The 12,384-nt window shown below is 38.8% G+C and overlaps 2 protein-coding genes across 5 annotated transcripts in view; one reads left to right on the forward strand and one right to left on the reverse strand.

Annotated features, from left to right (window-relative positions):
* dus1l (dihydrouridine synthase 1-like) overlaps positions 1-12,384 on the forward strand; it is a 658,813-nt gene that overhangs the window by 582,860 nt on the left and 63,569 nt on the right. The gene's annotated exons all lie outside the window — the stretch shown is intronic.
* Positions 5,921-12,384, reverse strand: part of csnk1da (casein kinase 1, delta a) — a 31,733-nt gene continuing 25,269 nt past the window's right edge. For 2 of the 3 annotated variants that reach the window (XM_079825069.1, XM_079825070.1), the window contains one exon: positions 5,921-8,024. In XM_079825069.1, the coding sequence (XP_079681195.1) occupies positions 7,974-8,024 (51 nt within the window). In that variant the 3' untranslated portion in view covers positions 5,921-7,973. Of the gene's footprint in view, positions 8,025-12,277; positions 12,325-12,384 lie in introns of all 3 variants that reach the window. The other variant, XR_013817167.1, reaches the window with a different exon arrangement.

A 12,384-nucleotide genomic window follows, 5' to 3' on the forward strand; every position in this document is an offset into this window, starting at 1 on the left:
GCTTTAATTACTGAATGGAAGCGAGCTCGCGTACATGTTTGTCAGCAAGCCAGCCGCGGACCCAGTTTGTTTCAGCGCACGCGAATGAACACCACCTCACACGATATCGCGCAGGTCCTACTCTAAACATATAAATAAATCCACGCGAATTTTAGAAAAAAAAGGCCTGTACTTAACACAAATTGAAAATGTATCTAAAAAAAATTGGGCCCGAAAATGTAATACCTCGTCAGATGACGTTTACTACTTTTTACTGCCCTTAATTTTGGCTACTTTCATTTACTACCTTTTACAACCCCGCTGACACCCTGACTATAAGCGCAATTTCATGATATGATATACTTCATATCGCCTGTGGTGTGGTAGGCAAACGTCACCTCCTGCTCAACTGACATCTTATGCTGCCTTCACGTGCTATAGGAATTACTGAACTAGTTTCCTAGTTAAAAAATTGGACATGAACGCCCTCTCAAGTCAAAATCTGAATGTGATGAGCTCGTAATCACAACTTCAGAAGTGGGAAGTAGGAAATTTCTAGCACATGAAGGAAGCATAAGACGAGGTTGGCTGAAAATTAAAAAATAAAAGTCTCTCAGAAATTGAAAATAATTAAATACTTGCACCTGTACATACTTGCATGATTAGTTTTTAGTTCAGGTTTTAGTTGTATTCCAGCTTTGTCCGTTTCTCCGTCTATTCCTCAGTCTCTCTGTTTTCTGGTCACTCATTGGATATGATCTGCATATAAAATAATGTATACATATTTTGGTAACACTTTACAATAAGTTTGTATTAGTTAACATTAGTTAATGCATTAGTTAACATGAACTAACCATGAACAACACCTCTGTTCAGCATTAGTTAATCTTTGTTAACGTTAGTTCATAAAAATACAGCTGTTCATGGTTTGTTCATGTTAGTTTACAGTGCATTAACTAATGCTAACAAGATTTTAATAATGCATTAGTAGATGTTGAAATTAACATTAACAAAGATAAATAAATGCTTTATAAGTGCAGTTCATTATTAGTTCATGTTAACTAATGTAGTTAACTAATGAACCGTATTGTAAAGTGTTACCCAAATTTTTAAGTGCATACAATGAATCATTTTTAATTACTTTGTCATGTTATGCAGTGACATATCCCACATGAGACTAAACAGTCACAACAAGATAACAAATAGATGGCAAGTAGGAAATGTAGGCAACAAGTATTGTTGAAATAATAAAATGTTATGCATTAAAAGACGTTAATCACATAATGTTAGTCAAAATATATACGTACAAAGCGAAAGATGCTCAGTGCTGTGGCTCTTTCTGGGGTGTTGTTAGCTCCTGTTGACACAAGAGAGAAAAATAATAAATTTTCATCAATGTTTATTGACTAATGGTGCCTAAATGTTTTGCACATGATAATTCACAGATATAGGATGACTGCTAGATTGACCACTTAAGTTACACAATCAAATGACTATCAACACTGAAAAAAGAGAGAAGACAATAATAGAGCCTTCAGTGGCATGTAAAAATGAATTCATATGAAATAACATAATAAATAAGAAGCCACAATGAACATACTTGAACTAATTATTATTTTACTTGAATATATATTAATCCTCTGGTGTATACACTGGCGTAAATGTTCTTTTTGAGAGAGAGAGAGAGAGAGAGAGAGAGAGAGAGAGAGAGAGAGAGAGAGAGAGAGAGAGAGAGAGAGAGAGAGAGAGAGAGAGAGAGAGAGAGACACACACACACACACCGAGAGACACACACACACCGAGAGAGACACACACACCGAGAGACACACACACACACACACACACACACACACACACACACACACACACAGAGAGAGAGAGAGACACACACACAAACACACACACACCGAGAGAGACACACACACCGAGAGAGACACACACACACACACACACACACACACACACACACACACACACACACACACACCGAGAGACACACACACACACACACACACACACACACACACACACACACACACACCGAGACACCGCTCAGGCGCTAACGTTACTTCAAATGGCGTCACACACATTTACGTTAACTGTCAACGAAAATATGTAACTATAACTGGCCGTGAAAAGACGGAAACCATTGTTCGCGTAAATACAACATTTGGTACATAATGTACAATGCAGGTAACAGTTAGCGTTAGTCAATTGTATGCAAATTTAATGGGTTATGAAAGCGGTTGAGGAAAACGAACAGTTCCCCGAGACTGTCATATAGTAATAGCAATTCGATATTATTATGTACTTTCTTCATATATGTAGCTATATTTAATGGATATTGGTTTACGTTTTAAAAGTATCAAAGACATTTGTGACGAATTTGTCAAGTAAAAACTTTCTTACCTCAGGAAAACTCGCAGCTGATGTCTGGCGATCCGATCCACAGGCAGGGACGTCCGTTATGCGCGCACTCGACACAAACCTCATTTGCGCGGGCTTGGCACTCGAGTAAACAATTTAAATTATGTGAGGTGTAAGCAGTAAGTTTATAAATATATTTTTTAAACATTTAAAAATGACATTTATATCACCACACTTGTACTGTTATTACTCTGGCATTAAAATAATAATGAATAAAATAAAATGACGGATCATGATATAAAATGCTAACGTGTGTAGCCTACCGTTAGCATTTTATATCTCATGATCCGTCATTTTATTTTGCAACGTACAGTTATAGCCAAAAAATAAACAAGTAATGAAATTTCACTTTGCCCTCAGCCTAAAGGATTTGCCAGGGAACAAATTATCGATCCATGAGAGCATATGGGCCGTTAAATCTCCACTAGTCTGGAGATGCCACAGAGACATCAGAGCCAGCGGCAGACGTCAGAAGGACTAGCCGAGGAAAGTCTACTCTCGCCGGTAAACAAGCGCGGAACGCCGCTGACTCACTGGAGCTCACAACTCCGAAAACACCAGATAAAATGTTAAAATAGGCACTCTTCTTATAAATAAACCACAGATTTGAGCTTTAAACAACTACATTACCGACTGAAAAAGTCTTAAAACTACGTTTTGTCACTCATTAACAGTAGATTTTAACACAAAAAGACGTGTAAACACAGCCCATGTCAGTCATTTATCAACTAGACGAGCCGCTGGCAGAAGCTCCGTCTATGAGGCGAATTCGAAATACATTTATATAACACTAATACTTTACTCTATTTATTCTATACTCTATTTTTTTCCTCTTTTTGAAAGTTGTGAAATCACTATTGTGGAGTTTTTCTTTTGCTATTTGAGCAAATGGGCACACAAAAAATATATAATTAATGTATTCTCTCATTCACCGCTATAAAAATTTAACCCAACTATGACGACTTCCGCTCTGAGAAACCCGAAAATGTGAAAAGGGTAGGAGAAAATACTAAATATAAAAATTACTTCTTTGTCTCCCACAAAGAACTAATTTTACATCCTTCCATCCACATGTTTTTTTTTTACTTTTAAATATCCAGTGTGTGTGTGTGTGTATTCTTTGTTTACAGTAGCACTACTGCTTTTACGTAAACAGTAAAATACTGCAAATTCCCATATACAGTAAGTTACTGTAAATTTCATTAAAAATACCCACAATGCAGTGCATATTACAGTAGCTAACCGTAAATAATATAAATGGTATTTTACTGGGCTTTTTTGCGGTAAGTAACTGTAAAATTGCGGTAAAGTCTAACAGTGTGGGTTACCCCAATGGGCCAGATATCAGCCCATGTGCAACCTCTTTGGGCCCCACATGGGTGTGTTTCGGATGGGAGCCCAGCTGGGTTTGCCCAAGTGGGACCTACCTAGTTGACCCAAGTGGGCCCCAGATAAGATGCCCATTTTGAGCCCATGCCCACTCTGTACCCCTGTAGCCATTATTTAACCCATGTTAGCCCCACATACACGTGTTGGCTGGGTGGAAGCCATGCATGCCCATGCCATTCCACAGCCTCCACCATGTTTTACAGATGAAGTTGTGTGCTTTGGATCATGAGCTGTTCCAAGCCTTCTCCATATTTTTTTTCTTCCCGTCATTCTGGTGCAGGTTGATCTTAGTTTCATCTGTCCAAAGCCTGCTTTTCCATAACTGGGCAGCCTTTTTTTTAGATGTTTTTTTGGCTAAATTTAATCTGGCCTTTCTATTCTTGAGGCTTATGGTTTGCACCTTGTGGTGAACCCTCTGTATTTACTCTCATGAAGTCTTCTCTTGATTGTAGACTTTGACAACAACACGCCTACCTCCTGGAGAGTGTCCTTTATTTGGCGGGAATGGATTTTTCTTTACCATGGAGAGGATCCTGCAATCATCTACCACTATTGTCTTCTGTGGATATCCAGGCCTTTTTATGTTGCTAAGCTCACCAGTGCATTATTTTATTCTCAGAATGTACCAAACTGTTGATTTGGCCACTCCGAATGTTCCTGCTATCTCTCTGATGGACTAATGATTTTGAAGCCTAATAATGGCCAGTTTGACTTGCATGGAGAGCTCCTTTGAACGTATGATGTGGGTTCACAGCAGTAGATTCCAAATGCAAATACCACACTTAGAATCAACTCCAGGGCCCGTATTCATGAAGAATCTTAATGCAAAGAGTAGCTCCTACTGACAAAATTCTAAGAAAATTCTTAGAAATGTGGGGGTTTACTCTTAAAATTAACTAAAAAAATCCTAGTAAAGAAAAAAGTAATTCAGAAAGCATCTTAACCCTTAAAAGAGGTCTTAAGGTCAAATTTGTTAGGAGCACGGACAAGGACTTTTAAGAGGCTTAAGAGTTTCTTTAGCAGCGGAGAAAATGCAGAAAGACGTAGAGGGAGAAGAAATATGTTGCAGACAATGGATGACAGTGACTTAATAAGACGCTATAGATTAGATCGTGCAGGGATCATGTTTGTTGCATTAAACCCAACTTTCAAACCACCATTTAAATAGACATGCCAGCAATCAGTGTAATTGGGAAGAGGGGAACAATGTTTATAATTCTAAGCCAATCAAATACCTTATAGGAAATTAACAGCAAGGTAAAAAATAAAAGGATTTATATACATATATATAATTTGTGTGTGTGTGTGTGTGTGTGTGTGAGTGAGAGAGAACGGTAAAATAGGACAATTTGCACTTGTAATTTCAAAGTGAAGGCTTAGAATAGACCCTATACTTAAAAGCGCTCCTTTTTCCCCCTTTTTGGACAACCAACCAATCAGTTTTCAAAAGACTGTCATACGTAGCAACGGGGTCAGCCCCGCCTCTTCACTAAGATAAAAGTTTTTGTATTTTCCTTGCTCAGAGTTGCTATATCGGTCCCGAATAGCTCTTAAGCTAAGACTCCTACGTAAAAGTTTTTAAGCTAAATTAGGAGTTTTCCGAGAGGACTCTTAGAATCTTTATGAATACGAGCCCAGACCTTTTACCTGCTTAATTGATGAAGAAATAGCCCACACCTGTCTATGAAACGGCTTTTGATTCAATTGTCCAATTACTTTTGATCCCTTGAAAAGGGGGGATGGCTACTCTCAAGAGATGTAATTCTTAAACCCTTCCTCAAATTAAAATACCCTCAAATTAAACCTGAGAGTGTGCACTTTCATCCATTATACAAACATAGCTTGAAAAGGATTAGGTAAATACCTGAAAAAAACTAAAATTGTGCCTGTATCCAAATATCACTGGGTTTGACGTAGTCTGGTAAATTGAAACATTTAAGTGTTGGAAGGTGCTCAATTCGGTGGTGCGTCATTGTATGAGCTTGCAGAGAGCCGTCTCACAACCATTAACTCAATTACCTTAAAATGCTTGGCGAGTATTCACTGAAACATAAGTGTAATGTTTTGAGTGAAACAAAGAAATCGGATGCGTGTTGGCAGGGGGAGAGAAAAACAAATACAACTTACAAGTACTTATTAATTTATTTACACATTTTAAAATACACAAATACAGTGGCAATACAAATGAGGAAAAAATCTTCCAGGGAAGGAAGATTTCTATAATTCCACCTGATACAGCACAGTGTGATGCAGAAGGACTGGCCAAGCAGTCGTGAGTAGAATGAACCAGAAAAATGAAATAGAGAAATCCATAATAGCTCGATCCCCGACAAAGTGTACTTGTGCCTACATTTAAACACCACCAGTACTGGAGCGGCTGTTTCTGTGAGACCACCAGTGGAGAGAAAATTACTAACTTATCAAATCTAGAACGGAACAAAGTCCCTCTCACCTCTCTAAGCACTAGCCTTTTCCCCATACTCACGATACACACACACAGACAGTGGCTATGAAAAAAATGGTACTTTGCCATCACTAGAAACATCCTATATACATGACAACAGAATTTTCAGAGTTTCACCACTAGCCCCCCCACCCCATGACTACAGAAAAAGCCTACGCTCTACTATGCTGAATGATATGGACAGGCGGCTCGCCTTCCACGTCCTCTGTGACTTATAGCACCAGTAAGTCAAGGAAACACACTTCTGAAACATAGTACTAAAAGCAGTGGCAATACTCAGTAAATAAAGTTGAAGAAAAACAAAAACTTGCATCTCAATTGTTAAAAGTGTCAGTCGAAAAGAAAATCAAAAAGAAATCAGGCATGGCTTAAATGACGGCTGGTGTTCTCTCATTGAGACAAGCTGGCCTTCCAAATCCAAACACAAATGTTAAAAGAAAAAGTGCCGGTTTGTCTCAACATATGCCCAAACCTCTCAGATTACCAGGATATTTTCCAAGTTTATACCCTCCCGTAAAAAAAAATTATAAAATAAATGAAGCCCTTTTCTCGTTATTAGACTTCCCAAACTGCTATAAATGTCTTTTAGTGACACTGTCCAACAGTTTTGCCCCAACCACGTGTGTCTGCGATACTGTAAAAGCTCTAAGCTAAGTTCAGGGGGTAAAAAAAAAAGAGAAACAAACAGCAACATTAATAACATCACCAACTCTACAATACAGGCATTTCACAGCTTTCGAGAAACAAAAGAAAAGCTTAAGGGAATGCGATAAAAAAACAAAAACAAATAGAGTTGACAAAGAGGGCCAGGTTGCTTGGTGCAAAGAAAATAAAATAATCTAAAAAGCTGTAACGGTATGAAGGTGATACTGTGGGTAAGACTACTCGAACCATTGCTTTATGATTCTCCACCCGGCCTTCCGCATAATAAACTACAAAAAGACATAAAAGGGACACCGTCTTCATCCTGCCACATTAAACAACAGGCTTTCAAACAATTCTATTTAATTCTGCATGTTTCATTAAGCTTAACGCTGTTAAACTAACAAAAAGATGAGATTCATCTGCAAAAGACTGTAGCCAGTGTGAAATCAATTTAATCTCTGTTGTACATAAACAAAAAGACAAAAAATAAAAAGATTACGGTAAGCAAAATGTCAATGGCTATCAGTACAGCTGCATTCCAAGCTGTGTAAAAGTAATTTTTTGCAACAGGAGAGGGTGAGCCACACTATCAGAGCCATTGTACATGGCTTTAGCCAAGACGCTTTGCTTTGCAAAGAGGCCTCTGGACGGCAGGAGGACGGCCCTCTCCTCCTGGTGTGTGTCAGAGGGCCAAAGGCAGCGATGGCCGAGAATCACGCCCCCCCTCCCCGCACCATCCCTCCCATCTCGCCAGCGATTGTCTGGCAGAAAGTGATGTTAACAAAGCACAACTGATGTGCCCAGGTGTGTTTTTGGAGTAGTGTAGGTGTGTATGCCAGGAAAATGTTTGTGTGCGGTGCATGTGCCAAAAGAAGAAAACCAAAAACTGTCCATCTCTCAAGTTTTGTGTGACTCTCAAGTGTATTTAATTGCATTGAGAGGAAGGAGGAAATGAAGTCTCTGTTTCGATTTGATTTGCTGAGGTTAATTTCACATGGTTAGAGGCTGCTGGAGAAGCCCTAGTGCAGATCAGGGCCGTGGTTGGTCCGCTCGAGGCGTGTGGAGGGTCTCATCGAGGTACGGCAGACTGCAGGCCACTTGGGGTGACGCGAGAAAGAGCCTGAGGAGAGACAGACACGTCAGTTTCAGAGCGCCACATGATTCAAAAGCAAACTGTTACTTTTAACAGCTCAATTTGAGATTTTTTTGGGAGTGACAACTGTGTTAGGCGTAACGTGAAATGGTCCTGTACATGACGTCAGTAAATTCCTTCTCTAACTCCAGCATAATGCTTGTAACCACAGCAACAGATAATAATGGTAAATAAAGACATTGAACTTGAATCAGAAACACGACCGTTCAAACGTGGTGCTCAAGAAACATTTCTAATTATCAATTTAATAACCGTTGTGCTGCATATTTTTGTGAAAACTGATACAGTTTATTTATTTGAAATTTTATTTAACATTATAAGCGTCTTTCCTGTCACTTTTGATCAATTTTATCAGTCCTTTCTGAATAAAAGTATTCATTTCTTTCAAAAAAAGAAAAAGAATGGCAGTGTATTTGAAGGTCAATAATGTGACTAGCTGTCGGTTCATACAGCCCATATCAACATGCTCTCTAAATTCATACAAATATGTAAGATGGTCCATAATAAGATAGTATTTGCTCATAGAATATAACTGTCACTTTTTTTTGTAATGAGCTGTGCAAGAATTAATCATATTTAACACTCCAAACAGGACTGACAACTATATCATTCTGCTGTGTGAACAAGTCTATGTCATGGGAATGTGTAGGATACCACGACTTTAAATCATGCCTCTGAGACCCGCGTTTACATCTGGTATAAAGATCAGCTAGTCTCGTGTGATCCGATCACAAGTGCTAAGTACGGTTGTAAACAGAGTCCAAAACACTCTCTGATCTGATCTGATCGCTTGAACCATAGTATGAAGTAGTTCAAATTTGAATACACTGAACAAAATGTCTTCATACATTGTAAAGATCTCAAAAGGACCGCCTATTCACCTGTCAAACAACCACAGCACTGAAACAAAAGTTTAAAACTTTGCTGGTTATATATGACAAAAAGTATTGTGCATGTGTTGTAAATGCACTTTTTTTCCGGATCAGCCAAGATAGATTTCACTGAATACCAGGTGTAAACAGTCTTATCAGTGCTCAGAATCACTATTTTCAGATTCATGATGTCATGCTATCAGCTTCATCATGAATTTTAGCGTTGTGCCCTTTGGAGAAAAGATTATGATCAGATTTGTTTTTCAGTTTTGTTCCACAATACTAAGCCCGGGTCAATTTAACTTCTCAAAAATATACAGTTCTTACTAGTGATGCACCAAAATTAATTTAATGAAACTGAAATGACAGTTTTCATTTAGCCAAAAACTGAAACAAGTTTATTTAATAATCAACACTGGATACAGCAATCGGTCACTCCACATTAAAGAGCATCAAAACAACATGTTTGAATTTTGTTATTCAATTTACAGAATTTGAAAGCTCAGACTTTGTTCCATATCAAAAGTAACAAAGCTTATTGCGATTATTGGATGGTAGGCATGCTACAAATAAGCTAATGTAGGCTAGTTTTGTGTATGCATCAACTGAAAACAGCAAGGATTAATACATCTTGATTCATTAAAATGCGATAGACAACCCAAGGCCAAGATGACATGTTTTCCTATTGGATGTTATGTTATTGGATAGACACTGAAAAGGCACCACAATTAAACCAGTTTCGGTCAACGATTTTGGCCCTTACAAAAGTGTTTTGACAAACAGAAAATTAATTTTCGGACAAAACATGGCTGAGATTTTGGTGCATCACTAGCTTAACTGTTTGTTATTTTAGGTCCTAAATATTTTAGATGGTCCTAGGGCCATCCTCTGAGCTCCCCCATGACCTGCCACAGCAGAAGGAATATGGCAGGAGAGGGGGGAAACACGGTTTATAACACTAAACACAAAAAACATCAATGCACTGTATACTGAAGAACAGAAATGGCGGGCAATTTAGTGGGGGATGGGGCGGCAGCTAACTGTGTTTTGCACCTTCAGATGCATAAAATCTGATGTGATTAATTACTAGGTGGCGATACATTTTTCATGATCCTCCATCAAAGGCATGGTAGTGCAGGGGGCCCACCAGGACTCTGGGGCCAATCATGTGACAGTTGCTCTCAAAAGGGCGGGGGTGAATCGGAGTCTAACGTTATAGAGGGAACAAAAGAGCTGCAGAGGTGAGCCGTTCAGCAAATCTGAGTAAACATTCAGTAAACATTTCTTTCAGGGCACAAACAATGAAAGGAAGTGGTGGCAGTTTTCTGTAAACTGAGGTCATAAGCAGCAGTTTTACACTTTTTACGAACAATTGAAAGCACAAAGGCTTGCAAGTGTAAAGCTGCATTGAGGAGCACAGGAGCACAGTCCGGGTGGTCACACTGCATGCCAGAGACAGCCAATACCAAGCACTGGGGGGGTTATAAGAGTGAGACAGAAAGAGCCATCCACACCCAGGCAACTAGAGGTTAATGACACATCACAGAGTAACACACAGTCACAGACAGAGAGCGCTGCACAGCACACAATCAACAGCGCTCTGCTGCACGGCATTTGGGTTTCCTTTCTGCTTCAGCGACTGATTTTTGATCAGCTTTCCAAACACTAGATTAAAATGGTCAATTATTGGGTTGTCTAAATATTTCGGAGCACATGGTGAGGCTGTAGGCTGCTAGCAGTTGTTCAGGACAGTGGGGACAACATGCATATGGGAGCTTTTTTTTTGTTGCACAAAATTAAATCGGTGTAGCTTTGTTTATACATGGCTAAAAGGAAGGATAACCGTGTACTTGCCTACTCGAAACCATCAAGGATTGCAATTATACTTGAGCAGTTTTTATCTAGCAGAAAAATATTTCTGGAGCATCTGAGACTGTTTTATGTATTATTTTTTTTTACAAAAAATGTGCTAAAGCATCAACAGCCCAACAGTTCAGATCAGTTAAAAATGGCTCGGTGGATCACAGTACTGTCCATCTGTGAGTAACGCATCACATCGTCTGGTGTTATGAATTACTTTCTCTACGAGAATCAAAAATACCATCCGAGTCATTAGACTGCGGCGTGAGGTCATAAATTGCTGAAGCCAAAATCAAGTACGCAAGCATCCCAGCTATGACTACTGCTGGTTTCAGCGATTAACCACTTTTACAGTGGCCCTGGCTCCAGAAGCATTTTTCCCCCTTCATTTTCCCTATAGTCAAACAAATTCCTCAATTGTGAGTCTAAGCTGCAAACCAAACCAATCAGGCAATTTTCACTACACTTTTATTGTGGCCAAAAGAAATCACAACAACACTTTCATCATGACAGATATAAAAAAATAATAATAATAATAAACGTTATCAGTCAAATTCATCTTTGTTTTTTATTTTTTGGCCAATGAATAACACTCAAAATACGAGTGTAAGGAGGCGGAGGGAGACTTTGTAATGCAAACTGAAGGAACAATTTGAAACTATTGAGACATTGAGTACGTTTACATGCACGTTCTTAACCCAATTATGCTTAAGCCAACAATGCGCGGGATCATGTAAACGTGTTAACCCATTTTCCTTTATCGGAGTAAGGTCATAAACAGCTCGAGCATAAACCGATCGTCACAGCTAGATTTTTGGCTCTTGCGCCAATTTCACCCAGCTTGTAAGCACATTAACCTGCTTTCTGTTGGCTTATTGAAGTGTGCATATGTGATTTGTGACCGGAATAATAAATGAAATACTCAGGTGTCAGAGAAGCAAATTATTAAGTTTTGACAGGAAATAACCTGATTTACCTTGACATAACCTGATTTATTAATTAAGTCTTGTTAATGTGATATATTTGCTTTGTCGGGTTATTGGTTTGCACGTAAACCTGGATAACAGGTTATTTCAATAAGCTTTCTTTAAGGTTTTTGTGAGTTATCAGCGTTCTGGTGTGCATGTAAACGTGCTCATTAATTATAAAAACAATATTTGTTGAAAGCAAAATATCAAAAATTCTAAATAATACTCTTATCAATGAAGCTGCAGTTATCCTGAAGAAACTGCTTTTGTGCAGAAACTAGAGTGTAATATCAGAAAGTGACTGCCTGGGTGCTTACCTTCAACAATGTTTGCATCACATTCTTATGATAATATTCAAAAGAGGATCTCAGAGCCGATTTATGTTTCTCTATTGAGAAAATGACAGGGGTTTTTACTTCTGGTGTCTGACCTTGGCGGGTTTTTTTTAATAACACCATGTTGCTTTTCAATTAAACACAAACAGCATTTGCTAAACATCTGCCTGCTTCATCTGACTTACAGTTGGGAACGAAGTGGTGAAGTCTCTTCATTCTGAGGAGTGATGTGCTGCATAACAGCCGTACAGCAGTGATGTGGGACAGGGAGCATATTACTCAATGCAGGGAA

The sequence above is a fragment of the Gobio gobio genome, assembly GCF_949357685.1.
Source record: "Gobio gobio genome assembly, chromosome: 1".
Taxonomy (NCBI): Eukaryota; Metazoa; Chordata; class Actinopteri; order Cypriniformes; family Gobionidae; genus Gobio; species Gobio gobio.